The sequence below is a fragment of the Lepidochelys kempii genome, chromosome 1 (assembly GCF_965140285.1).
Source record: "Lepidochelys kempii isolate rLepKem1 chromosome 1, rLepKem1.hap1, whole genome shotgun sequence".
In the NCBI taxonomy this organism is placed as follows: domain Eukaryota; kingdom Metazoa; phylum Chordata; order Testudines; family Cheloniidae; genus Lepidochelys; species Lepidochelys kempii.
This window is the reverse complement of record NC_136380.1, coordinates 34,958,147-34,984,288: the sequence shown is the minus strand read 5'-3', so window position 1 is coordinate 34,984,288 and position 26,142 is coordinate 34,958,147. Positions and strand designations below refer to the sequence as shown.

Sequence of the window (26,142 nt, the reverse complement as noted above, 5' to 3'; positions counted from 1 at the left end):
CTGCGGAAAAGGACCTAGGGGTGACAGTGGACGAGAAGCTGGATATGAGTCAGCAGTGTGCCCTTGTTGCCAAGAAGGCCAATGGCATTTTGGGATGTATAAGTAGGGGCATAGCGAGCAGATCGAGGGACGTGATCGTTCCCCTCTATTCGACATTGGTGAGGCCTCATCTGGAGTACTGTGTCCAGTTTTGGGCCCCACACTTCAAGAAGGATGTGGATAAATTGGAGAGAGTCCAGCGAAGGGCAACAAAAATGATTAGGGGACTGGAACACATGACTTATGAGGAGAGGCTGAGGGAGCTGGGATTGTTTAGCCTGCAGAAGAGAAGAATGAGGGGGGATTTGATAGCTGCTTTCAACTACCTGAAAGGGGGTTCCAAAGAGGATGGCTCTAGACTGTTCTCAATGGTAGCAGATGACAGAACGAGGAGTAATGGTCTCAAGTTGCAGTGGGGGAGGTTTAGATTGGATATTAGGAAAAACTTTTTCACTAAGAGGGTGGTGAAACACTGGAATGCGTTACCTAGGGAGGTGGTAGAATCTCCTTCCTTAGAGGTTTTTAAGGTCAGGCTTGACAAAGCCCTGGCTGGGATGATTTAACTGGGAATTGGTCCTGCTTTGAGCAGGGGGTTGGACTAGATGACCTTCTGGGGTCCCTTCCAACCCTGATATTCTATGATTCTATGACTTCAGCATGGGCCATACAAGCCCACCTGGAACCATGGGTAATTGCTCGTGTGGCTAGCCTGCACTGAAATGCACACTACTGTGGATTCACTGCTCTGGGACCTGAACTAGCTTTAATCAGGTATGTCTATTCAAGCTGCAATCACGCCCCATGATTGCAGTATAGACATACCCTTTAGAGGACAGAGGGATTCTTTTCTTTCATTTTTCTGTCAATTTCAGTGTTTTAACTGAGAAAATAAAAGTCTGAGTTTTCCTGAATTTATATCCTGTGCTGTTATACATTGTCAGCAGGTGATTTAGTATGTCTTTAGAGAATGACACATCTGCAATCAGTTCTTTCTTGAGTATATTTTACACAGAAATTAGGAAATTTGAGGGTAGTTTGGGGGGAAGATGATATTAGGATATTGAATATTTGGGAATTGAAATTAGGACTTTAGAAATTTTGCTACAGTAAAAGTAAAACTCTTCTCTATAAATGCACATTAGTTATTAAAGGTCAGTTCTATCCTTAGAGGTGACTTAACTCCAACTGAACTCAATAGATGTGTATGCATCTAAGGCTGTGGTGTGCAACCTGTGGCCCATGGACCACATGCAGCCCGTCAGGATAAGCTGATTGCGGGCCACAAGATATTTTGCGAACGTTGACCATCCGCAGGCACAGGCCCCTGCAGCTCCCAGTGGTCACGGTTTGCCATTCCCGGCCAATGGGAGCTGTGGTTGTCCACCACTGATCTAAGGCCTTGTCTACATGTGTCATTCAGGAAACCTAAGGCAAATCAATTTAAGGTGCAAAGTCAGTGCACGTTAATTGAAGTGGTATGGTGACCCCCATGTGGATGCTCTCATTCAGGAGAGAACTGAGGCCATTTTACTCCTGGTGAGTGAGAGCATCCACATGGGATTTAATTTATGTGCATTGACTTCACACCCTCAGTTGATTTGCCTTAGCTTTCCTGATAGTCCCCCACATAGACATGGTCTATGGGTAGTATATGTTCCTAAATGCTTAGAGATATTAATCCCTCTTTGATGTGTGAGTTTCACCACTTACATTGTGTAGACCCTTACATTACAGTTTTCTAATTTCCTTCAGTATTTTTTTTCCAAATTCTGGTTTATAAACATTTGAAAACCAGAGTTAATTCTTCATTTCAAAGGGCCAAACCTTGAAGTCTTTGTTTAGGCCTTGCTTATGTTAACGCTCCAAGAAGAGGAAAGATTGTCCGTGGTTAGAGTATTAGCTTGAGCCTTGGGATAGATTCCTTGCTTTGCTGCAGACTTCCTGTGTGACCTTGGGAGAGTTGCCTTGGTCTCTTTGTGCCTTAATTCCTTATTGTACAGTGGGGATCTACCTCACAGGGGTGCTGTGAGGATAAATACCTTTAAAGCCTGTGAAGCACTCAAATGCTATGGTAATGAGTGTCATATATCTGTAGATACTTCAATGAGATTTTTGTCTCCATGCAAACTGAGGAAAGGACTACACCTTTTAGGTACTGCCTTACTTTGGGGGCAAGAGAAAAGCAGCTCGTGCCACACCCTGTATAGGAACATAACATACATGCTGGCTGGTGTGAAGGGCAGGATGTAGCTCTGCCTTCTTCCCACCCTTACTGGCCCCCTTTGGAATGGCTAGCACTGTCCAGCAGCATTAGACCGGCTCACTCCTCCATTCACCTGGCAGCACCTGTCCTTGCTTGGAAAGGTGGGCAGTGCTTTTCTCCCTGGCCTCCTGGCACAGCATGCCGGGGCATGAAGCCATCTGGCTCAGTGCAAGGAGCTCAAAAGATGGTCGAGGGTGATTAACAATACCAGGAGTAAGGTCACTGTGTCAAAAGACAGAATCTCAGTCCAATTTGGGGTCTTGCCTGGATTTTCTGTGTGAGTCAGCTGTGAGAAAAATCTCTCTGTAACTATTGACAGTTGTATTGAGTGGTGCTGTAATTTTTCAAAGTACACTGAGCTGTATGTCACTCTTAGGGGGTATCCTATCCCTCTCCATCAGTGACCGACCCTACCCTCACTGTGGAAGCACTAGACCAGACCATCGCTGGATTTGACACCGTGGAGGAGCTGCTCAAATACTTTAATCCTGAATCGTGGCAAGAAGATCTCGAAAATCTGTACACAGACACTGGACATCATTATCGAGGCAGGAGCTACCGTGACAGAAAGTCCAAAGGTAGGAAGAGACACTGTACATGTTCTTAATTCCAGGTGTTTGCTGTACACTTCTCACAAATGCCCTTTGATTGCTTATCAAGTTCAGATTCAGATACCATTACCCATGCCGGAATCAATGGGACTAACTGCAGAGCAAGGAATTACCCAGCACAACTAAGGATAGGAGAATTTGGAACCTTAATCATTTTCAGTCTGTTTGATTAAGCTGGCTTCAGCCTGTTAATATTCACAAATGAAAACACAGGCACCTGAAATTATGTATGTTAAGGACAGATGGTTTTCAACTTCACCCTAAAGTATTATTTTGCATGTAAGGCATAGGATTCCTAAACTCTCACATGCCTTTAAACATCCTGTTTTAGGATTGTTCTGTGTTGAGTGGGGGATAATTACTTCTATCACATTGTACTTAGGGAAGCATCTGGCACAAACACCTGTATGTGCAGCTGTTTTTTGTTTGGTTGGTTTTTTTCAGATGTGAACATCTGATCGATTTCCATTATGTAGATGGGGAACATTATCATGGTTTAGCATTTTTAACTGTAGTATAACAAAGTATCATAGAATCATAGAATATCAGAGTTGGAAGGGACCTCAGGAGGTCATCTAGTCCAACCCCCTAAAGTGTGCATCTCTGGATTATGTGTCTCTTCTTCCCCCTCCCTCCCCCCCCCCCCGCCCTCTTTGGTACAATCCATCCATCAAATGCTAAAGTAAAAGAATGTTAAGTTAATGACACAAACTAATAATGATGAGGATGCACTGAATAGAAGGTCCAGCCATGACCTTGAAGAAATAAGCACAATGCTGCCCACTGAAATAGTACTGTTTGGTGGAGGAGGTATCTTGAGAGTCTAGCTCAGTTCTTCTAAGTGGTCATCGCTGTAGATTTTAACAGCTAATCTACTGAAACGTTTAACTCAGATTATGAATTTTCTTAGTACTCTTATCCTACATTACATATTCAGTATACATGTATTCTTATGTGTTTTGCTGAATATTTTTCTTAAATAATTAGCAAATTATGGGTCTGATTCTGCAGGCCCTTCAACCTATGGAATTCCCATTTAATTGCAGTTTGTGCAAGGAGAGACATGAGTTTTTTCTGATTTTTTTTTTTTTAGGGTCAGCACTGAAAATAATATTTGCAATTAAACTTCAGCAGCTGAGACCTTAGTACAATTTGATTTGAAACTGGACACATATAGGCCTTCATTTTCAAAAGTGACTGACCATTATGGTAACCTCAATTTTTGCCTGCCCAACTTTAAAGGAGCCTGTCTTTTAGAAAGTGCTTAGCAGCAACCCTCTGAAAACCAGGCTGCTTTAAGGCACCCCAAAATGTAAGCAACCAAAACCACTACAATTTTTTGGAAATGTAGGCCACATTTCTTTTGTTTAGTTTGTATTAAATGCTGGGACCAATCTGATCACATTTGGAGGCCAGTGAAACATAATCAGCTATGTGTCTCCTATTCCCAGACTGGAGTCAGCGCTGACGGAAATGTACACAAAAGACAAAAAGGAGCTGATTTGATTTTAATAGAGGCTGACAGGAGACCCTGATCTCTTACTGAGTTTTCTATCCAGATTTCACGTGAGTCTCAGATTAAATCTGATCCCAGTGCAAATGTACTGTATCTAAAGCAATGTATGCTGTGTTTTATCCATTCTGATCAGATTGGCTCCCAATACTGATCCGACCTTTCTGGTTGTCTGCAGGAAATCTGGATTAATTAGGGTTTCTCCACTGAGTACAATGGAATTCAACTCTTTGGCCTAGCAAACTGCTATGAAAAAGTAAAGCGTTTGCCAATGTATTTCTTAATTCAGGATGTTTTTGTTAGCGCAATGAGCAAAAAGTGTTGTCGTTTTTTTCTCCTCCTTTCTTCCAACAAAAGAATGGTTCTCTGCTACAAACACTATACATTTCACTCCAAAATGATTATATTCATTATAAACCTGGTGTGACACTTTCTCAGGGTGCCCAAGACTAGGTCACCATGTTATCCTCCTCTCTCTGCCCCACAATGAGAGGGAGTCTTTCTTGTAGTAGCCAGATGTCAGCTCCCTGACACTGCCTGCCCTTCAGCCACTCCAGCGCTCTGCTCAAGGCTCTCCCAGCCCCTGCTTGATCTACTCTAGTCCCTGAACTCCCAGAAGTGTCCGTGTCATGCGGTGAACCACTGATTGCTAGACTGGCACCTCCTCCTGATACGCTTGGGATTAGCTTGCGGCCAATGTCCCCCTGTCTACGGTTTGTACACTGCCACTTTGTCTCTGCTGTCCACTCGCAGCCCCTCTCTCAGCTCCAGGAACTGCAATGTCCTCTGCATGGCACGGCCCTCTGGCCATGTCACTATCCATGTTCCCCCCTTCCAGGAGAGGTGGGCTCCTCACTAGTCCTAGGCAGTCTTCCCACTCACTGCCTTGGTGCCACTCAGCCAGTGGCTGGTAGGGGAACCCAGGCCTGCCCTCTTCTCCGGGTTCCAGCCCAGGCATCTTTAGCTCAGCTGTCTGGGCCTTCTCTCTCTGGCCTCACTGTTCTATTCCTGGGCTTCTTCCTACCACTGGTTCCCTTCTCTTCCTGGGCCTACCAGTTCCTAAGCCTCTTCCCAGGGAGTTACTTCAGTCTGCAGTCTCCACTCACTCCTCCCTTTCTCCTGGGAGTGTCTGCTGTCTCGCTGCAGCCCATTTTCCTTTCAGCTGCAGGGTTTTATAGGCCCTGCCTATTCCTGCCCAACTGGGCCTCCTTAACCAGCTGCCTAATGAGTTAATTGGCCCACTTGGCCCGCATTAAACCCTGCAGGGTGAGTGTGGGGTAGTCACCCCCTATAGCAGGGGTGGCCAACCTGATTCTGAGAAGGAACCAGAATTTACCAATGAACATTGCCAAAGAGCCACAGTAATATGTCAGCAACCCCCCATCCGCTACCCTCCTCCAGCCCCCAGCGCCTTCCGCCCACCAGCAGCCCTGCCAATCAACACCTCCCTCTCCCTCCCCACACCTCCCACCTGCTGTAATCAGCTGTTTTGCAGTGTGCAGGAGGCTCTGATGGGGATGGGGGAGGAGCGAGGGCATGGCAGGCTCAGGGAAAGGGGCAAGGGTCTTGGGGAAAGGGGTGGCCTGGTGGCAGGACCTGGGGCAGAGCAGGGGGTTGAGCAGTGAGCCCCCACAGCACATTGGAAAGTTAGCATCTGTAGCTCCAGCCTCGGAGTCGACACCTATGCAATGAGCTGCATATTAACTTCTGAAGAGCCGGATGTGGCTCCGGAGCCATAGGTTAACCACCCCTGCACTATAGTATCTAGCCCCTGTCACTAGACACTCGCAGAAATTGCCAGGTGAGCTGTCCCCAAAGAGCCAGTATATGCAGCTTGACTGGTACAACTCAGAATCAGGTTATTTATAACAACACATCACTGTAATCTACTTATAGCAAAAACAAAAATAAGGTTATTAATAAAGGTTGAGATTTAAGAGAGTTAGTAAGGATAAGAAGTGGAAACAGAACTGGTTACACATATAAAATAAAACATAAAATGCAATCCTAGATCTACATTTATTAATATTCCTATTTTATAAAGTAGATTTTCTCCCAAGGATTCAGTCTTTGACAGAGCTGCTGGTTTTCAGTGAAAACCAGTATCTAAGTTTTCATGAATATCCCCATGCTTTAGAAGGGTTTTCCTCAGTAAATGGATGACAAATGTCTTTTTGTTTCTCCTTATATTTTCCCAGACTCATTGTTTTGACACCCAAAGGATAACCCCCAAGGTTCTTTGGTTCCCCTACTTCTGTGTTTCCGTATACAAACGGACTTCCATTATGTTGACTTACCACAATGCTTAATTTACATATTACAGAGAGTTATACGTGTCATCTCCTGTGTGGGAGAAATCTGTTTGTCTGGTTGAGTTTTAACATACAGATTTAATACATTTAATACTTATACACAACTTCCTAAATTACATCCATATATACATCTCGCAAAGATTATGATGATCAATGTGATCTAAGCTTTTAATAGATACCTTATGCTATATTTTTTTTTATCAAATACCAGCATGTTGGGCTGTAGTGAGTTTGTCAGGCATGATAGGCATTGCTGTTACGGAACAGCGAACTCTTTGCCAGTTGGCATTGAGGGGGTTCTTAGGGACACACCAGGGCTAATAAGAAATGCTCAGACTTGAAATGTGACAGGAATACAGCCATGTTACATGTTGAAATCTGATTAGAGAATGGCTTCAAATAAAATCCTTTAAATTAGGAATATATTAGGGCTTCCAAACAAAGGCTCTGTGGAACACTAAGGAATATTTATAGGCATTGTAGTAACCTTGCAGCCGAAAGAATAGATTATATCACCATTTACATGCTTTCTCGGCTTCCAGGTTGGGTTTTATCCTTTGTTCTTGTTTAAAACTGCCCTGAGGCAGATTAGCACAATTTGATATAATCCCTGTGTATCTCTCATAGCATTTGCATAACATGTCACGTAAAATATGTAAATAAATTGCTAATGACTTCACTGTTATCCTACCCCCTGTGCATACCAAATGGTTCCAGGGAATTGAGTTCAGTGCAGTGTTGCTAGATTTTCAGTCCTAATAACAGGACCCACATGGTAAATGACACTTTAAATATAATATTTTTAGAGTTGGCAATCAATACAGATTGAAAGAAGTACAATACAGAGAAGAAGTAATACAAATACTGTAATTCCTTCAATGAACTTTTAAAGGTTGGGCTACCCTAAATTAAATTTGTATATCTGACAACTGCAATCCATACACCAAATCTGATCTCACAGCACTCTTTATTTATTTATACTATTTATGTGAGATATCGGTATAAGGTGTATATCTCTAAAAATTGCATTCATTGTTTGAAATTTGATACTGTGTATATGTGCTACTGTTTACAGTTCACTACTCATTACATAATCTCAAAGAAATCAAATCTAGTGGAAGTTTTTTGGGTATAATATTTGCATTTTCAAAATCCATAAGTCATGCCCCAGGTAAAAACTCTATAAAAATATCTGGCACTTCCTCTGCAAAGAAATATAACAAGTAAATACTAGAAACAATCTTCGCTGTGATTTTTAAAAAAATGTGAAAGGTTTGATAGAGCTATATCTTAAAACAGGAAACTCGAAGCATATGAATATCCAGCCTTGAAGTTACCCTAAGTTATTATGAAGAGACGGTTGTAGAATATAGAGTAGATCAGTAGCAAAATAATTTTCTGTATATTTGCAATAATATTTCATGGTTGACCTCAATTTCATAATAATTGGGCCATGTTTAATAGACAGGTTCCTAGAGTGGTTATCACAACTAGCCCATTATTTCATAATTACTTTAGTACTGTAGCAGTGGATATAAAAAAAGAAGAGCCATCCTGTGCAAAGGAGGGGGTACTTCTAGACAAAGCATGTGTTCTCTATCATTACACAGCACTGAACTTTTGTCACTTAATCTCTTATCTATATCTTTATATTTAAAAAATCCTTACTAAGTATTATGTATATATGAAAATTGCTTCAGAAGTGAAAAAAAAAACCTTGCTTTACAGCAAAAGTATTGACTTTGAATTGGCCTTAGATACAAAGATCTAGGAAGAAGGTAGGCTTAAGCTATTTCTCAAAACAGAAGTAGATGCAAAAGTCTAGGGAAGATGTGTAGAGAAAGGGTTCAGCTTTAAAAAGAAATTCTAATTCACAAATAATCTCAGTGAACAGGAACATACATTCTGGCATTGGAGGAGGCTGCACAGGCCTGAGCCCCCACACTTTTTCTCTTTGCTTATTTGATTTTGGGACAATCATATGCAAAAAGCCTTTGGCTATCAGAAGAAATTAATCAGGTAGGACATTCCTGAGATAACATCTGTCTACACTGACAGCTTTACAAGTTACATAAATTAACAAACCAGGCTCTGCTCTGAAGGGGAGAAAGAGAAAGAAGCACAGGGACCACAAGACTGGATGGAATTTTCCCAACGTATATGAAGAAATGGCCAAATGAATATATCAATTCCCAAAATTTGGGCAGTTCACTGTGCATATAACCACAGCTTCTATTTATCATTAATTAAAATTATTTAGCAAGAAATTAAAATGTGAAGTGAAGAATTTCATTTCTCAGGGGTTTGCAAACAGTCGCCAATAAATTACCGCAAACATCCATGTATTCTTCCTTGAAAGGTTCTGGGATAGTCGCCAGCAAGTTACAGTGCATCAGACATTAAATACAAACAGCACAAATTCAAAATGCCTCTGCTTTAATGGCAAATGTGTATACTCTGAGTTCATGACATATCACCTCAAATAACTGCTAATTATCTAAATGCACGCATCCTACGGTAAGCCCTGACAAACAGAATAGCCTTGGCCTTGGCTACACTTGCGAGTTACAGCGCAAAAAAGGAGCCCCGGGCGCACTAGCTCACTTCCCGTCCACACTGGCAAGGCACGTAGAGCGCTCTGACTCTGCGGCTACAGCGCTGCTGGTACTCCACCTCGGCGAGTGGAATAATGTTTGCTCCGCCCCTGCTGGAGCACCGCAGTGCCAGTGTGGATGAGGTGTTGCTTTACTGCGCTCTGATTAGCCTCCGGAAACATCCCATAATCCCCTTAAGTCAAGTGGCCACTCATTTCATTGTTTTGAACTCGCTGTCAGAATGCAGATATGCCCTTTGAAAGCTCAGTTTCTGGGAGCCAGCTGCTTATCTGCCCTGAGACAAAGCAACCATTAGTGTGGAATGTTGTGTGTGTGAGAGAGAGAGGTGGGGGGGAGAGGGTGGTCTGTTTCTGTCTGAACTTACTTACAAGACAGCATGCTGAAATGCTCTCAGGCCCCCCAAAAACCCACTCTCTCTCCCCCCACATACACACAACACACTCCTTGTCACACTCCACCCCATTGCAGCCACTTGCATGCTGGGATAGCTACCACAATGCACTGCTCTTTGTGGCTGTTGCAAGAGCTGCTAATGTGGCCACGCCAGTGCGCTTGTAGCTGTCAGTGTGGACAGACTGCAGCGCTTTCCCTACTACGCTCTACGAAGACAGGGTTAACTCAAAGCGCTCTACATCTGCAAGTGTAGCCATACCCTTAGTAAGGAATTACTTTATCTGTACTTTGCAAAGTGCCTAATCATTTCATAATATAACTGAGGCCCAGTGATTATGCATACTCTTCCCCACTGTGGCAAATGGGATATTTCCTGTCATCGGTGCCAACTCCATGGGTGCTGTGGGGCTGGAGCACCCACAGGAAAAAAAAAAGTGTGCTCAGCACTCACCGACCACAGCTGTTCAGGCAGCTGCCACCAATCAGCTGATTGGTGGCTGGGAGGGATGCGTTTGGGGGAGGGCAGAGAGCAGGGAGCCGCGGTAGGGTGGGGCCTCGGGGATGGGGCTAGAGCAGGGCAGGAAGAGGCGAGCGATGGCGGAGGGAGGGCAGGAAGAGGTGAAGTGAGGGTGGAAACTCAGGGGAAGGGGTGGAGCGGGAGCAGGAAGAGGCGGAGCGAGGGCATGGCTTTGGGGGAGGGGGCGGAGTTTGGGCAGGGCCTTGGGGTGGAGTACCCCCACGGAAAAAGAAAACTCAGCGCCTATGTTTCCTGTTACTCTGTGTGAAGTTACTGAGGACACTTAGAGCAAGCTGCACGGCAACAGAAAGCTTTTCTTGTGAACCTTTTTTAAAGGCTGGTGAAGCCTGTGACGTCATATTTACCACTGGCGTGGCGCTGAATCCATTTTCAACAGCGATGGGTTGGGCCTGTTCATACTGCTTGACCCACTCTCTGGATGTAATTGGTGTCCCAGCTTGTAATAGGAACATGTATTGTGAACCTTTGTTCCCGTGGACAGCTATAATCCCTCTGAAATTTCTGCTCTCTCAAACTCTCTGTATCGGAGAGTTTTATCTGGAAACTGTGAGTAAAGTGGAAATCCAGATGCAGCATCCTTTTCTTCCAGTTGCCACTAAAAGATTTAATAAATCTTAAAGTTCTCAAATATACTTCATTTACATTGAACGAAGCAGTTAGTGTCACTGGATTAAAAATGTAAAAGACAATATCTGTTACTATTAGACATTTATTGAGGATTTACAACTGTGGGCCAGCTCTTTAGTTGGGGTAAAACAGAATAACTTCATTGAGACCAATGGAATTATGTTAGTTTACACCAATGGATGATTTGGCTCTGTTAAGTAAATATAGAGCTGAATCCTCAGCAACTTAAGAGTAGCTTCTGTGCTGTTGAAAATTGTGGTGGCTTATTGTGCCTCACATACACACCTGTGGGCTACATTCACAAAGGGAGTTAGGTTCCTAAATCCGAGAATCAGGCATCAGTGGTTTTCACAAAACCATGCACTCGGCTGCCGCCGAACCCTGTGTGTGCCTAAACTCAATCAGTGCCCAAGTTTTTTCAGTGAAAATTCCCTGTCTGCCTCCGTGTCTGCGTCTGAGCATGCGCAATGCTGCCTCACTGTAGGCATCTGGATGCCTAAGCCACAGAGTGATTCACAAACTGGGGAAGACTGGTATTCCTCTACCTAACTCACTTGTGGGGCCAGATCCATTAGCTATGCTCGGGGGAAGGGGACCTTCCTCATAACTTTTAGCCCAGTAGTTCAGGTATTCACCTGGAAAGTTGTTCTGCTTTGGATTAAGAAAAAGGGTTTTGGGCCAGAAAGAGTGAGCATATATGTATGAGAATGACTTTATTTATAGTTGGTGGTTGTGGGAGAGGCAGGATCCAGTCCTCCTGCACTAGTAACTAATTATTTATCCACAGGGGAACAACTTCAACAGGAGAGACTGAGGTAGCCCCACATCAGAATATCTATAGCCCAGAGGTTAGGGCACTCACCTGAGAGGTGGCAGATCTCCCGTCAGGTGGAGAGAGTTTACTTGAACTGCCAGGGATCTCTCACATCCTAAGTGAGTGCCCTAACCACTGGATTAAGAGTTCTCAGGAGGTGGTGGCAGCAGTGGCAAGAAATTCCCTAGGTGCCAGACTCCACCAGAGGATTCACAGCTGAATTCCTTGACAAGCTTTAGGACACACCCCTCTCTTTGGCATTTCCCATTGGCTAGTTTCGGTTGGGAGGGGCCTAGTGTTCTGGCTTTTGTGAATCACATTCTTAGGCACTTATCGCCCTCCATTTATTGTATAGAAACCTTGAGTGCCTAACACAGGCTTTGTGAATCCCAGTGATTTTTCTAGACACCTAAAAGTTAGGCATGGTGACACTGCTCACCGCCACACCTATGTCTCTTTGTGAATCTAGCCCTGTATGTCAAGGGAACCTGGATTTTAGGAATTGAAATGTTGGTCCATTAATGCAATGCAGTGTTCAGGTGCAAACACTGGTGTACGTACTGACACCTGCAAAATACTTGCTAACACTTTTCAATAATCTACTACCCGCATGTGTGCAAGTATGCTTGCACACAAACATATGTTCAGCCACTAAAATTAGGTGTGTGAGTGTTGGAATTTTTAGCCCAACAAGTGCACATTAGTGCACTCACGACAGGAGGTCAGAAGAAATGTCTTTCTAACTGATTGAACTATGAACTTGGATGAGTCACTCAATTTCCATGCACCCCAGTTCCCCAGCTACACAATGGGGAAACTAGCACTTTCCCACCTCACAGGGATGTCGTGAGGGTAACATGCTACAGTGATGGGGCCATATCAGTACCTACACCAGAATGTTTAAATAATAATAATAAAAAAAATGCGTAACAAGATCCTCCTTGGATTTGAAAACGGACTGTGGCTAGCAGCAGAGGTCTCTCTTCCCAGGTCCTTGTGACTCATACGAACAAGGCCCTTTTCAACTTAGCAGCAATAATAGCCTATGACCCCTGATTCAATAAAATATCCCTGTATCCCTGTTCAGGATGGCATTTAATCACATGCTTAATTTTAAACAGTGCTTAAATCTGACTGAAATCAATGTTTCAAGTTAAGCACATATTTAAGAGCTGCCCTCAGTAGGAATGGATTTAAGTAGGTGCTTAAATTGGGGGGTCTAATGCTTTATTTCCAAGCTTACCGCTCTGTTGTAGTCTTCAATGTCTCCCTTTGCTTATAAAATGAAAAGGAGTACTAGTGGCACCTTAGAGACTAACTAATAAATTTGTGAGTCTCTAAGGTGCTGCAAGTACTCCTTTTCTTTTTACGGATACAGATTAACACGGCTGCTACTCTGAAACCTGTCCTTATAAAATTAATGCCATGTGCAAAAATTCTGTAATAATGTTTTGAAGCTATTTGCAGCCCATCTGAAGAACCTTTTAGTTCCAGTTTTAAATTAAGGACCCCAGTGGTTTCAATCCCTTGATAGGGAAAGCACCAGGATTTCACACTAAGACTCAGTTACCTTTTAGTCACAGCAATGAAATGATGCATGAAGCTGTCTGTACTGTAAGATCTCATTGTTATATGAATGAGGAAAAGAATTGGCTCCAGAAAGTAAAACAATTCTGAGACAAAAGAAAAGCTCAGATCTGGGCTTTCTGGAGAGGGAGTTCTTTAGAGAACTTTCTTTCTTTTGCTACTGATTTACAAATGGTGTTTTACAGTCACTTAACCAGTGGGAGCAGTTCTTGTGTATCTCTGTGATAGGATCAGAATGTGGCATTTCTGTTAAGAGCATGTATGTTGCCTGCTCAGTTTGTCCCACCTTGCTAGGGTAGAATCCAAAATGAACTTCAGTATTATTTCTAGGTGTCATTTGTAGTGGGTGAACTGTACGCTTCTTAATCCCCTTATATCTGGACTGTGATTACAAAAGTATGAGATTCAGAAGTGCTGAGCATTTGCAATGCTAAATGAAATCAGTAGGTGCTTAGCACTATGGAAAAATCTAGGTGCGGATCCAAAGCATCTTTGTGCATGCATCTTGGAATATTCCTCATATTTTTCCCCAGTGGCTAATGCTAGAAAAATATAGTTAACTAAAATCTATTATTTCATCAATTAATTTAGAGTTCTTTATAAATTTACCCATCCAAAGCTGTGGGCAGATGCCTTTGCTATAAATAACCAGTCCTATCACTTTGCATCATTGTCATTAAACTACAACCCCCCGGAAATACCCAAGAATGCAATTATTCCACTACACCCTCCCATTAACTCAGCACTATCTCCCCTTTCTCTCCATGGTCCCTAGCTCAGAAAAAGCCTGAGAGAAAAGGCCTTCTAAAGTTTTAAAGGAAACCAAATCAAGGCTGTGGCAGGTCAGTGGGCGAAGTACACTCCAGAATTGAAGACCCTTATGGAGAATGCCTGGGCCTTTAAACCAGGGATCTTAAGACCTTTGGCTAGTTGTGGCTGCCACAATGTGACTCATGTAATATGCTGTCGTCCTTAATAAGTGGGCAGCCTCATTCTCCATCAGCTGCTGTCTGAATGTTAAGACATAATCCCATGATGAACTCATTACAGTAATAATCCAGACTAGCTCAATGTAGCCCCGCAGCAGTGGCAAATGCTGTGCCCCAGGAGAGATTTGACCAACGTGGAGGAAAGTTGGTGCGTCTACTGCCATACTCCCTGTGAGCGCCAGCAGAGGTGGGTGCCTTTAAAGGATAGATGCTCTACGGGTGGAGGCCAAATGGGTGTTGCAGTGAGTCAGCTCATTCTCTGGATGCCCCCTCCCCTGCCAGCTCATCCTCTGTTAGAACTGTGATGGCCAGCTGGGTGTGCCCTGTTAAAGAGTGGGATATGGGTGCACTGCGCTGCAGCAAGCCCTCTCTAGGTGAATGACCCATTGCTGGCAGCCCTGTGACCTGCATTATGTCAGCAGATGTCCCTGAAGCCCAGCGCTGAATCAACCATTGTGTATTTTATTCTAAATTCATCTACAGATATCCCATTCACAAATGCCACCCTAATGTCTTAAGATAACATTAAATAATCCATGCAAGACTGTTTCCCTCCTTATATTTTAAGAGTTTAGACTCCAGCACTGTAGAGATATTCTAACACACGTGTTGGATAGCATGGGTCGGCACCATACAAGCTTCCCCATTCCACACCTTCATTGCAGCTCACATCTATCCAGCCCATTCCAACCTTATAGTACTTGTTCCAGAATTCTCCACCTTGGATTGATGTAGTACAGTATATTGATGCACTAGGCCTTCCCCCACACCCCCCCGGAGATGCCACTGATAATGACTATAAAATCTGCACCATCTCCATTTGGTCAGTTTTTCTGATTGCCAGTTGGTTAAAGTAATGGTGAACAAACTAAGCTTTGCTTGATCTTTAAACAAAGCTGAGTGTGGAAAGTGCTGATGGGAATTATGGGAGCTGGGGGCAGAGGGAACCTTCTTCCCTATGAAAAAAATTAGCCTCTGGGAACCAGAGTGAGAGGGAGTGGATTTGAAGAGTGACAAGAGAGAACAAAATATTGTCTGTTGAAACAAAGAAATCAATATTTTTTTATTCTTCTGAGAACTAGCTATGTGCATTTGGAGTGTATTTTCCTCTCAATGCATGCGTGTACTGGTAACTCCCAATGATTTCGTGCTTCTCTCCAGAGGAAGCTATGCACCTTCTTTGTAGGGATACTAACTCTCTTGAGAGAACAGCTGAGCTTTCATGGTGAGATGATTTTCGTGGTATCACAACTGTTAAAACATGTCCAAAATCCTGACTTATCTGCTAACTTTCCCCCAACTGGGTTAACACATTGCATGAAATATGAACTAGACTTGATTGTGTCCACTGGTGCTAATGTCATTTACATAGCCACTGTGCATATGTATCTTGGATAAATAAATATTTCAAAGCCACAATTTAAAGGTGCATGCTATTTACCAGTCACTGCTTCCCCCGCAGATTGTGTAAATCAGTGCTAATGCAGTGGCTTGGTGGCTTCTCCAGTGCAAATTGTGACTCATTCTCAAGGTATAGATTTTACATTTTATCAATTAGAAATTAATTTACAATGCATTTTAATGTGTCTTTTCCTACAAGCTACAATTTTCAGTTCAGAGATTAAACTCTTGCTTGACACAGGGAAGCTGCAAAATTGTATTAGTCAGCTCCCTCCATCTATCAATATATTATTCAACTTTTCATCAACAAATTGAGGGGCAGAATCCAACAGAAAAGATGAAAAACTAAAAAAAGAACTTCCAAAACTAAAATAGGTAATTTTTAGTCCTCTCTTTTTTAATTATAAAATTGGCTTTAGGGAATTTTTATAATATTGTATGGATTTTATAACCATGAATTATAATTATTCTTCAAACCACTGTTGACTGTGTTTTTACATCAGATGACTCACCACAATGAAAAACCTGTGCATGGAAATTTCAGTGAAATAAGAGTATTTGACAAACATTTTAAATTATATTTAGACTTTGATATTATATTTTTAGTGGTATTACAGTAGCAACTATATGTCCTAACTCAAATTGTGGCTGCATTGTGCTAAGTGCTGTATAAATACATAATAAGAGACAATCCCTGTCTCAGAACATTTACATCTAAAAAGACAAGACAAATGGTGGGAGAGGAAACAGAGGCACAGAGCAATGAAGAGACTTTCCTCAAGTCACACAGCAGGTCAGTGACAGAGCAGGGAATAGAACCCGGTCTCCTGACTTCCATCCCAGTGCTTTACCCACTAGGACTCTGATCCAGCATCATTAAAGTCAATGGGTGTTTTGCCGTGGGCTTCAGTGCAACAGAATCAGGGCTGAGATTACCATGTGCAATCACATAAAAACTGGGTTCCTAATATTTACCTTTAAAGAAATCACACTGACAATTTATTTTCTGAATGATGCTGCAGGTGCACAACCCTGTGTTATAACTTCCCATGCAAGAGAGCAATTCACTCTAAGACACTTCCTACTCAACCTTACAGAGTCCGCTTTTGCTTTGCAGTTGACCTGGACAGACTGAATGATGACGTGAAACGTTACAGCTGCACTCCAAGGAACTACTCTGTCAATTTACGGGAGGAACTGAAGCTGACAAACGTCGTGTTCTTTCCCCGCTGCTTCCTGGTCCAGCGCTGTGGGGGGAATTGTGGCTGTGGAACAGTGAACTGGAGATCCTGCACCTGCACAGCAGGGAAAACAGTAAAGAAATATCATGAGGTATTTCATTCTTATGTGTCGTCTTTGTGATTGCTCTGTGGGTTCCATGCTAAAGCAGACTCGGAAATACTATTCCCAGAGCTGTGTGTGCTGCCATTGGTGATTATGGTGGTGCTTTCTACAGCAGAGGTGGGCACACTATGGCCCGCGGACCACATCTGGCCTGCAGGACCGGCCTGCCCGGCCCTTGAGCTCGGCCCCGGCCCCTCCCCCGCTGCCCCCCCTTCCCTGCAGCCTCAGCGCGGGAGGGGGCTGCACTGCGGGGGCGGGGAGAGCAGGAAGGGAGGCTCACCCACAGCCTTAGGAGAGCAGGCGGGTGGTGCGGGTGGCGGGAGCGCGGTGAACGCGGGCAGAGGACTCAGGAGGAGCACCAGGCAGCCACGCAGCCGGCTGGAGAGAAGCGGCACTTTGCAGGGAAAACCACCGCTTCTCTCCGGCTGCCCCTGCTCCTCCTGGCTCCTCTGCCCATGTTCGCAGGGCCACATTCTGAAAGGGGCTTTAGAGTGGAGGTTGGATAGGGGGTGGGGTCCCGGGGGGCCTGACAGGGGGCGGGGGTGTGGATGGGGTTGGGGCAGTCAGGGAGCGGTGGGGGGTTGGATACTGGGTGGGGTTGTGGGGGAGCGGTTAGGGGCAGGAGGTCCCAGGAGGGGATGGTCAGAGGACAAGGAATAGAGGGGTTGGATGCATTGGGGGTTCTCAGGGTGGAGAATCAGGGGGCGGGAAGTGGGAGGGGGCAGATAGGGTTAGGGTTTGGGGAAGTCACAGCCTTCCCTACCCAGCCCTCCATACCGTTTCGCAACCCTGATGTGGCCCTCAGGCCAAAAAGTTTGCCCACCCCTCTTCTACAGCGTTAAGGATCGGCAAACTCCTCTGAAGTAATTTAAAACTGCATGTGAGATACAATAAGGCTCACTGTTTGGGGGCAACATGGTTGGTGAAATGTACCCTGAAATTGACACTTGCACACAATGGCAATGAGTGCAGTATTAATGCCTAGATGGGCAGAAAAACAAATAGGAGCTTTCTAAGTTCTACCTAAGTCACTAGGGAGCATGGCTAAGAAAAATACCTTATTCCATAGAAAAGAGCAAGGATCAGTGACACAGCCCAAGCAGAGATGTACTAATATAAGTGCAAGGAATGGCAAGGCATTATTTATATATTTAACACATATTAATAGCCTCTTATTCAAAGATGCTGAGCCCCCTCAGTCCCCAGTAAAATGAGTTGCAGCTAGAAATGTTCAGCAACTCTGAAAATCAGGCTATAAATGTATGTCAAACATATATAGACACAATCTAAGGTTATAGCATGTATATATGTCTAATACAATATACAGCACCCGCACTGAGAGGTAATGTACTGTAGTGTAGAACAGCCTCCCCTGTATTCACTTGGGCCGTGTCTATATTAAAAGGTGCACTAGTTGTGTTAGCACACCAAACAGAATTCATCTAAAATTATATAAGCTCAGTTTAAATTGATTTTAAGCATCCATAAAGGCCTTTGCTTTTAAAAACTATTTTAGTTAAACCAGTGTAACTTTTAACATAGATAAAGCCTTAGGCTTTCTGAGACCCACACACACCAATTCTATTGATCTGCAAGGGAGCCTAATTTGGTATAAATTTTATGCTAAGGGTTTCAAAAACAGCATAAGAAGATGCAAATTTCAGTAGGGTTGCAGCTGCCCTTTCTTACACCTTCCTGGTAATTACTTTTCTTGCCGCATTCCTCTGTGCTGCCCCCTGGCTGTGTGAATTGTGAATTACACCAATTTAGACTCAGTGAACCGAATTTAGAAGTGGTGATTAAGCAGGGTTGGGGAGGTGAGTTACATGTTGGAAAGTGAGTGGGACTCTATATAAGTCGCAGGAAATCTAGAAGAAGTCCCAGGAGGCTCTGATCCTGCAATTGGATTTCTCCGGGCTCCATGCAGGTGCACAAGCCCACTCTCCTGGATCAGATTGCAAGATCGGGGCCTAAACTGGTGTGACATAGCCACTGAGAGGGCCAGAAAAAGGTGTATGTTATACCAGTGCAAACTCCTTCTAAGCTCATTGGGACTTTCTAGTATAGGGAGAGGGGGCTGCTTTTCTCACAGCATAATTCTGTCTAACTGCTTTTCACCTTGCCGTGCCTGCCTCGCTTAAGACCACAACTGGATAGGACAAACTAAGCACCTTTGACTCGACTGCAGGATTCTTCCTTTCCAATTCCCCTGCATATCAGAGGCTTTTGATTCTTTTTGTCCTATCTTTTTCCCACTCAGCCATTTTGTGTGCGGCAGCATTTGTCCCATAAGAACAAAACTCACCGTATTCATTTTTTATTAATTTGAGTCACAAGTGGGGGGGGTGTTTAAAAATCAACAAGGAAAGAACACTTTATATTCAAGCTTCCAAGAGAGTATTTACAGCAACAGAGTGAAAAATATCATTGAAAGTTATCGCCCGTTGAAACAACCCTAAGTAGCCATGTGCCATGTTGAGTTCATGCCAGACACCACACTCACCTGTAAGAGTTTGTTTTCCTACTTTGTTTAGGTCACAAATGAAAAGGAGTTTGATGGACTCTTAATCTGGAGAGGGTGCTTGCTCACATCACAAAACCAGCTCAGTAGAGGCTGAGGGCTGGAATACCAGGTGGTTGTTGGAGGTCAAGACCTAGGTGCGTAGGCAGAGTTTGTGGGAAAGCAGGTGCTGTATCTTGCCGTAGTCAGCACCATTACTCACTTTCTTAGGCACAAGGTCTTTCCACAAATTTATTGCAAAGTACAGTTGGCTTCAATTCAGCTGCTATAAAGAACTGGAGCCTAGTTAAAATTGTACCAGTTTTTAAGAAAGATACATGGGATGACCCTGGTATAATTACAGATCAGAGAACCTTATCTCAAGGCTGGGTAAATTAATTGAAAAAATAATTTGGATAAAATAATTGAAAAAATGTCTACTAGCGTTATAATACCCCTAGATTAATATGAGCTGATAAAAAGAAGCCAGTATGGCTTATATAAAAATATTTATGTGACACCAGAACTTTGTATAACAGTTTAGAGAGAAATTTAAAAGATAGGCTCCTCCCTTCTAAGAGTTTACAATCTACACGACACGATCTGTCATGGATTAGAAACTGGTTAAGAGATAGACAGCAAAGAGTAGGAATAAATGGGCAATTTTCAACATAGAAGGAGGCTAACTTTAAGTTTTCCCAAGCTTTCAGGCTGGGTGTTATTTAATGTGCAGTATTTATTATTGATCTGGAAGTCGGCGAACTATGAGGTGGCACAATTTGCAGATAATACAAAATTATTTAAGTGAGTCAAGATTAGAGAAGACTGTGAGGAATTTCAGAGGTACTTAACATAATGGCTGATGAAATGTAGTGTAGACAAATGCCAGGCAGTGCATGTTAGAAGGAACAATGTGTCACAATGCCAGAAAAAAAAGATTGAAGGCCAATTTCTGACCTGACATGCAACTCCATGCACGGAATGAAAGTCAGAGGAGAATTTGGCCCCAGGTATCATTGTGGACAGCTTAATGAAAACACTTTCTCAATACCATGGTGGTAAAAAAAGCAAACAATACTTTACACTATGACAGGTTTCAGAGTAGCAGCCGTGTTAGTCTGTATTCGCAAAAAGAAAAGGAGTACTTGTGGCATCTTAGAGACTAACCAATTTATTTGAGCATAAGCTAGCTGTAGCTCACGAAAGCTTATGCTCAAATAAATGTGTTAGTCTCTAAGGTGCCACAAGTACTCCTTTTCTTTTTGCGAATACTTTACACTGTGTGAATAGAGAGTGTCAGAGAATAACACAGAAAATGTTAATCATCCCATTAAATAAATGTGTGGTTCATCCTCATCTGGAGTACTGCATTCAGTTTTGATCATTAAGTCTGAGAAGAATATGGCAGAAATAGAAAAGATCCAGAGAAGGGCAACAAATGGAAAACTTCTGTATGAGGAGAGATTGAAAGGCTTAGAACTGTTTAGAGAGGAGACAAGAGAGGATATGGTGGACGTATATAAAATTAATGAATGGTACAAAGAAGGGATATAAGGCCCTCCGATTTTACCTTTTTTCCTTTACAAAAAAACAAGGGGAGACTCAGTGAAGAGAAAGGCAAAACATTTAAAAATATAAATGACAAAAATGATTTTTTGCACAACAAACCTATAAAAACTACCCCAAAATATTATTGTAGCAGATGGCATAGAAGGATTCAGTGAGGATTAGACACACAGATATGAACTTCAGTCAAATCAACGTCAGGACATAAGACAACTATGGACAGCAGTTAGGAAGAAACTTCCCCCATAAGCATGCTATTGAATAATTGGTCATCATTGGGCATTTTGATGCATCTGGTACTGTTGTGATGGAATATTAGCCTAATAAAATAATGGAGAGACAAGATGGGTGAGGTAATGTCTTTTATTAGACCAACTTCTGTTGGTGAAAGAGACAAGCTTTCGAGCTACACAGAGCTCTTCTTCATGTCCTGGGACCAACACAGCTACCAAAATATTGCAGATAATTAAACATTGGTCATAATCAGTTTGACAATGCCTATGTTCCCCAAAAACTTTACTCACTAAATTCAGAGTTCATATTTTCCCTTTTTCATTAATTTATTCCACTGTGCTTTTTGTCTGGCAGACCAGTATGGGTTAAAGACAGTGTTTCAGCTTTGAATGACCTGGCTTTTCTAAATATAAATTTAAATGTATCCCTTAGGGATGAATTAACAGCACAAAGAGCAGTGATTTAGCCATATGCCTCCCACTAACATTAATACAAGTTATGCAAATAAATCCACTTGTCATACACTATAGATATGTCCATTAATGTTAGTCCAAAATATTTTCATCTGTAAATAGCTTTAGTTCTTCTGTATCCGAGCATTAGCCAGACATCTGTGTGCTTTCTTATTCTTCTTCCGTGTTTCGCTGTCTTTTTACTTAAGAAACAGCTTGGGAGTGGAGGCAGTGTGAGAGGGACTCAGGTGTATCTGTTTTAAAGCCATGTAGCTGCATTGTACTTTAGAGGCCTAATCTAAAACCAACTGAGGTTTAATCAGAAGATGATAAATCATGAATGGGCAGGGCTTCTTACCTATTTTTACATCACAAAAGCTGTTCATTTCCTTTAAAATCTCCACCTCCAGTTTAAGGTGAATAAAGGCTAAGGACCAAATTCAGAGGTGAGTCTAAGTCTAGTATATTTTACACGCCAAATAGAACAGAAGATGGCATGAGATGATGTAGTTCGTAAGACATGCGTAACAGGAGAAACTGCTCAAGGCCTTTGTTATTCCTGCTGTTAACTTTGCCTAAACAGTCTCTTGGAGCCTGAACTATTAGACTGCTGTTGGATCCACTGTCACTGTCATATGTGAATATTTTTCTACGCAACAGTGTCCATGAGTTGGCCACTCACACAGGAAATTGTGTCGTGTTTGAGGCCTGTCTCTCTTTCTGTGCGCTTGAGAAAGCCTTCCCTTCACCCTCAGTGAGCCTCCTCTTTCGGGGTGAACCAGGAAAGGCACATTTTTCAGCTACAACCTTCTGCTTTCCTACCCTGCAGTCAGTATCTCCCAGTTACCCAGCGAGTTGCATGCACTCAACCGAGGGGTTGTTTTGTACATCCAATACTAACTGTGCTGAGAGAGAGGTTTGAGAAAGTTATTTTTCCTGATATTGTTGATTTTTGTTTAGATCCCTTTTCTATTCTCTTCAGATTCTTAGACCATGCCCCTCACTGTGGTATCTGAGCACTCTCCACTAGTACACTAAGGAACATGACTAGCAGCTGTCATGTGGTCTTTCATTTTCTCAGACAACTGCTTTAGTTCCACAGAAGCTCCACCAAGAGTATAAAATTCTGCCCTTTCATGTCCATTTGCAAGGTATTTGCTACCAGGCAGCAGAAAATATGAAAATACCCCATTGTGGATACCCCCTCTACTCTAATCCTTTGCAAAATGTTAATAGTGAGACATAAAATTTTTCTTACAAATCTGAAATTTAGCGCAAGTTTGCCAAAAACCTCAAGAACCTTTGGAATTAAACAGGACCTTGATTTGAGCAGACTGCCCATTTTATGGTTTTGAACAGAAACCTTGTGAAGCAGGATGCTTTTGCATCGTTCCAACATGATATTAAAGAAAACTGGTTTGTAGGAGCCCAGAACTCAAGGCAGACAAGCACACATGAATCAAAATTTAAAACAGATTAGCATGAACCCCTGCAAACCAAATTGGCCAATCTTCACATCGTATGCATTAATTCCGTTTAAAAGCTTCTCTCAATCACGTTCTTCGGTAAGTGATTCCATCAGGCACACCACCGGGCTCCTCACAAATGAAAGGCAAATCAATAATCATTAATGTAAATGAATACAGCATACTTTAATCAAATGTCCGTGTCTGCTTTAATCTAACTTGCTGAGATAGACTGGAATTAGAATGATTGTTCCAGAGAGACATCTTACATTCTAAAATTGAAGCGAGCATAGGCGCAGCCCGTTGGGAAGAAAAATCCTGTGGATGATCTCAGTCCAATTCTTTATGCTGCTAGGACTGAGCCTGTGCCATCCACCCAGCATGTTCATACCTCTGAGAAACAAGAAATCAGTTTCCCCATCTCATTGCTGTAACTGATGAGATGTGAAATGAGTTTCCATGAGAGATGAGCACCCTTAAGGCAGTAACTAGAGTTTGTCACAGTATATAAACCTTCTGCACAAACATTGTTCTGTGCAAGACAGCTGAGAGACATTTAAGGAAAACGGAAAGTATTGAGGCCCATTCTTGCACCTTTTCACCTGTCTGTCATGCAAAGGCCTGTTGCCTTTTTCACTGTGTATCAGAATGTTAACAGATATTCTTTTCTCTTTCCTCCTGTTCTAACAATTTTAGAGCCCCTGTGCCCAAGTTTCATGATGGACAATGCATGGCTTAGGATCTGAGAGGTAGCAGAGAAGGGTCCAAGCCACAAGGTCCAGAGGATTATTAGCACTGGTATTTTTTATTTTGTGCTGCACTGAAGTAGCTGCTAGGCAGCTCAGAATACATCTGCCAAGACTGAACCTTGTCACAAGCTGCAGAAAAACGGATTTCACCAGACACAATGTAGTGGGGGATGGGGCGAGGTAACAAGACAATATGGAAAAGCATGAGGGAGAACAGATGAAAGTCACAGCAATAAAGTAATGTGGTCACTGATGTATGGCATGATGCAATAAATAAATGTTAGGTTTTCTTTAATAACCAGTAAAATGTCACCTAGTTGACTGCATTCTCGCTGCTTTTGGAGAAGTGAGCCTTAAGGTGGCAATGGACTGAATAAAGGGTAGTGGTCTCCTGTGTCCGTTCAGGAAGAGCTTTCCTTGCATAGGTGGTAGTATGGAATGTGGGAAGTCATGGGAGACTTGGACAAATAAGGTATATACAGGTTGGTGGGGCAATGAAGTAAGAGACAAGAAGGGATCCCTAAGAAGGGATTCATTCAGAAAGGAATTGATAAGCTCAGATCAATGGGCAAGGAATGTGATCTGTTTGGGGTTTTTTTGGGGGATGTTGTATGAACTGGGCAGTGTGTGTGTATGTGAGAGAGAGAGAGAGAGAGACTTAAGGGGGTAAGTTACAGTGATCAAGACGGGAGAATGAGAGCTTTACAGGATTTATATACAGGAAGAATAGAAATGCAAGGAAGCAGCAGGAGGAATAAAGGATGACTCCTAGGTTACAAGACTGAGTGACAGGGACGATAATGGTGTGTTCCTCAGATATAGAGAATGGGTAGGGAGAGGAAATAAGACTTCAGTTTTGGCCTTATTAAAGTTTAGATTGATGGTGGTGAGGTCAGTGAGACAGGCTGTGATGGTTTAGGTAGAGTGAGAAAATTCTGGAGTGAAGAAAATTTGTAAGTTCTTCTTTGAGTCCCTGTGGGTATTCTTTGTTGGGTGCACATGCACTCTATGCGCTTGGGACCAGAAATTCTTCAGTAGCGGGGTCCATTGGGCTGCACTGTGCATCTCCTCATGCTCCCAACTAAGGGCATAAAGGACGGCACCACCTGATCACCTCTCCAGATCCTTTCTACTGCTTAAGGTCTGGGATGGAAGTCTCCTTTCTCTGTACTCTTTCCAGCATTCCCACTTGATCTTCAAACCTGTAAATAATTATAAATAGTTTTTATATTTGGATAATTTAGTTAGTTCAGGGACTGGGGAGTCTCCCTCCACTAAATCCCTCACCAGTTGGGGTGCCTACTATGCCCAAAGTTCCAGGCTTCAAACCTTGCCTGTCCTGCCTCCAAGTCTTCCTGGTGAACGACCTGCATGAGAGTTGCCTATGCTGCCTCAGGGAACACACATTCCCTCAAGGTACAATATTTATCATACTTTTCCCCCATGCACCAGGCAGTCTTGTGAATTCAGACTCTGGAGACACCTTGTGGAGCTATTCCTGAGGCCCCATTTTGACTCTGGGCCTTCCACTCCACCTCTTGCTGACCTAAGCCACTGGCTGGCGCCCCTCTAGCTTCAGCATCCACAGGTTCAGAGTCCTCCAGTCCCAAGGACTCTGTGAAACAAAGGCACGATGCAGGAAAGGGTAAACACCTTCACGAGAAGAGGGATAAAACAACCCAAAAAAACCCTCCAATAAGAGGTCTACTTCTCCCATTCCTCTGGCACCACCTGAGAATTCACATCTCAGATCAGGGTGCATCTGGAGCTCAGAGAGAAGGGCCAGTACCAATGGTACAAGGAGCTATTAATGCCCAGAAATCACACTCTGAGAGGTCAGGTTCAATTCTGGCACTGTGCAGAGACAGAAGAGAACGTTCTCCCTCTACACTGGCAATACCAATCCAGCAAAAGTCCACTGCTTCTACCGTGGGCACCAGCGAATCTGGTCAAACTCAAGACACCTGCCAGTTCTCCTATGGTGAGCATTTGATACACTCTTCTTGAGGGTCCGCAATATATATGGATCCAGAATCTCTGATCCTCTTGAATCCAGTTCTTCTGAGCGATGTCCCAACTCTGTCAACTAGGTATTCCTGGTCCCAAGATCCAGCCATCTGGTGGAGGCC

General features: G+C 43.1%; 1 protein-coding gene across 3 annotated transcripts in view; it reads left to right on the top strand.

Annotated features, from left to right (window-relative positions):
- PDGFD (platelet derived growth factor D) overlaps nt 1-26,142 on the top strand; it is a 187,721-nt gene that overhangs the window by 148,280 nt on the left and 13,299 nt on the right. For all 3 annotated transcript variants that reach the window (XM_073338478.2, XM_073338469.2, XM_073338486.2), the window contains 2 exons: nt 2,679-2,880; nt 16,820-17,034. In XM_073338478.2, coding sequence (XP_073194579.2) covers nt 2,679-2,880; nt 16,820-17,034 — 417 coding nt within the window. The remainder of the gene's footprint in view (nt 1-2,678; nt 2,881-16,819; nt 17,035-26,142) is intronic.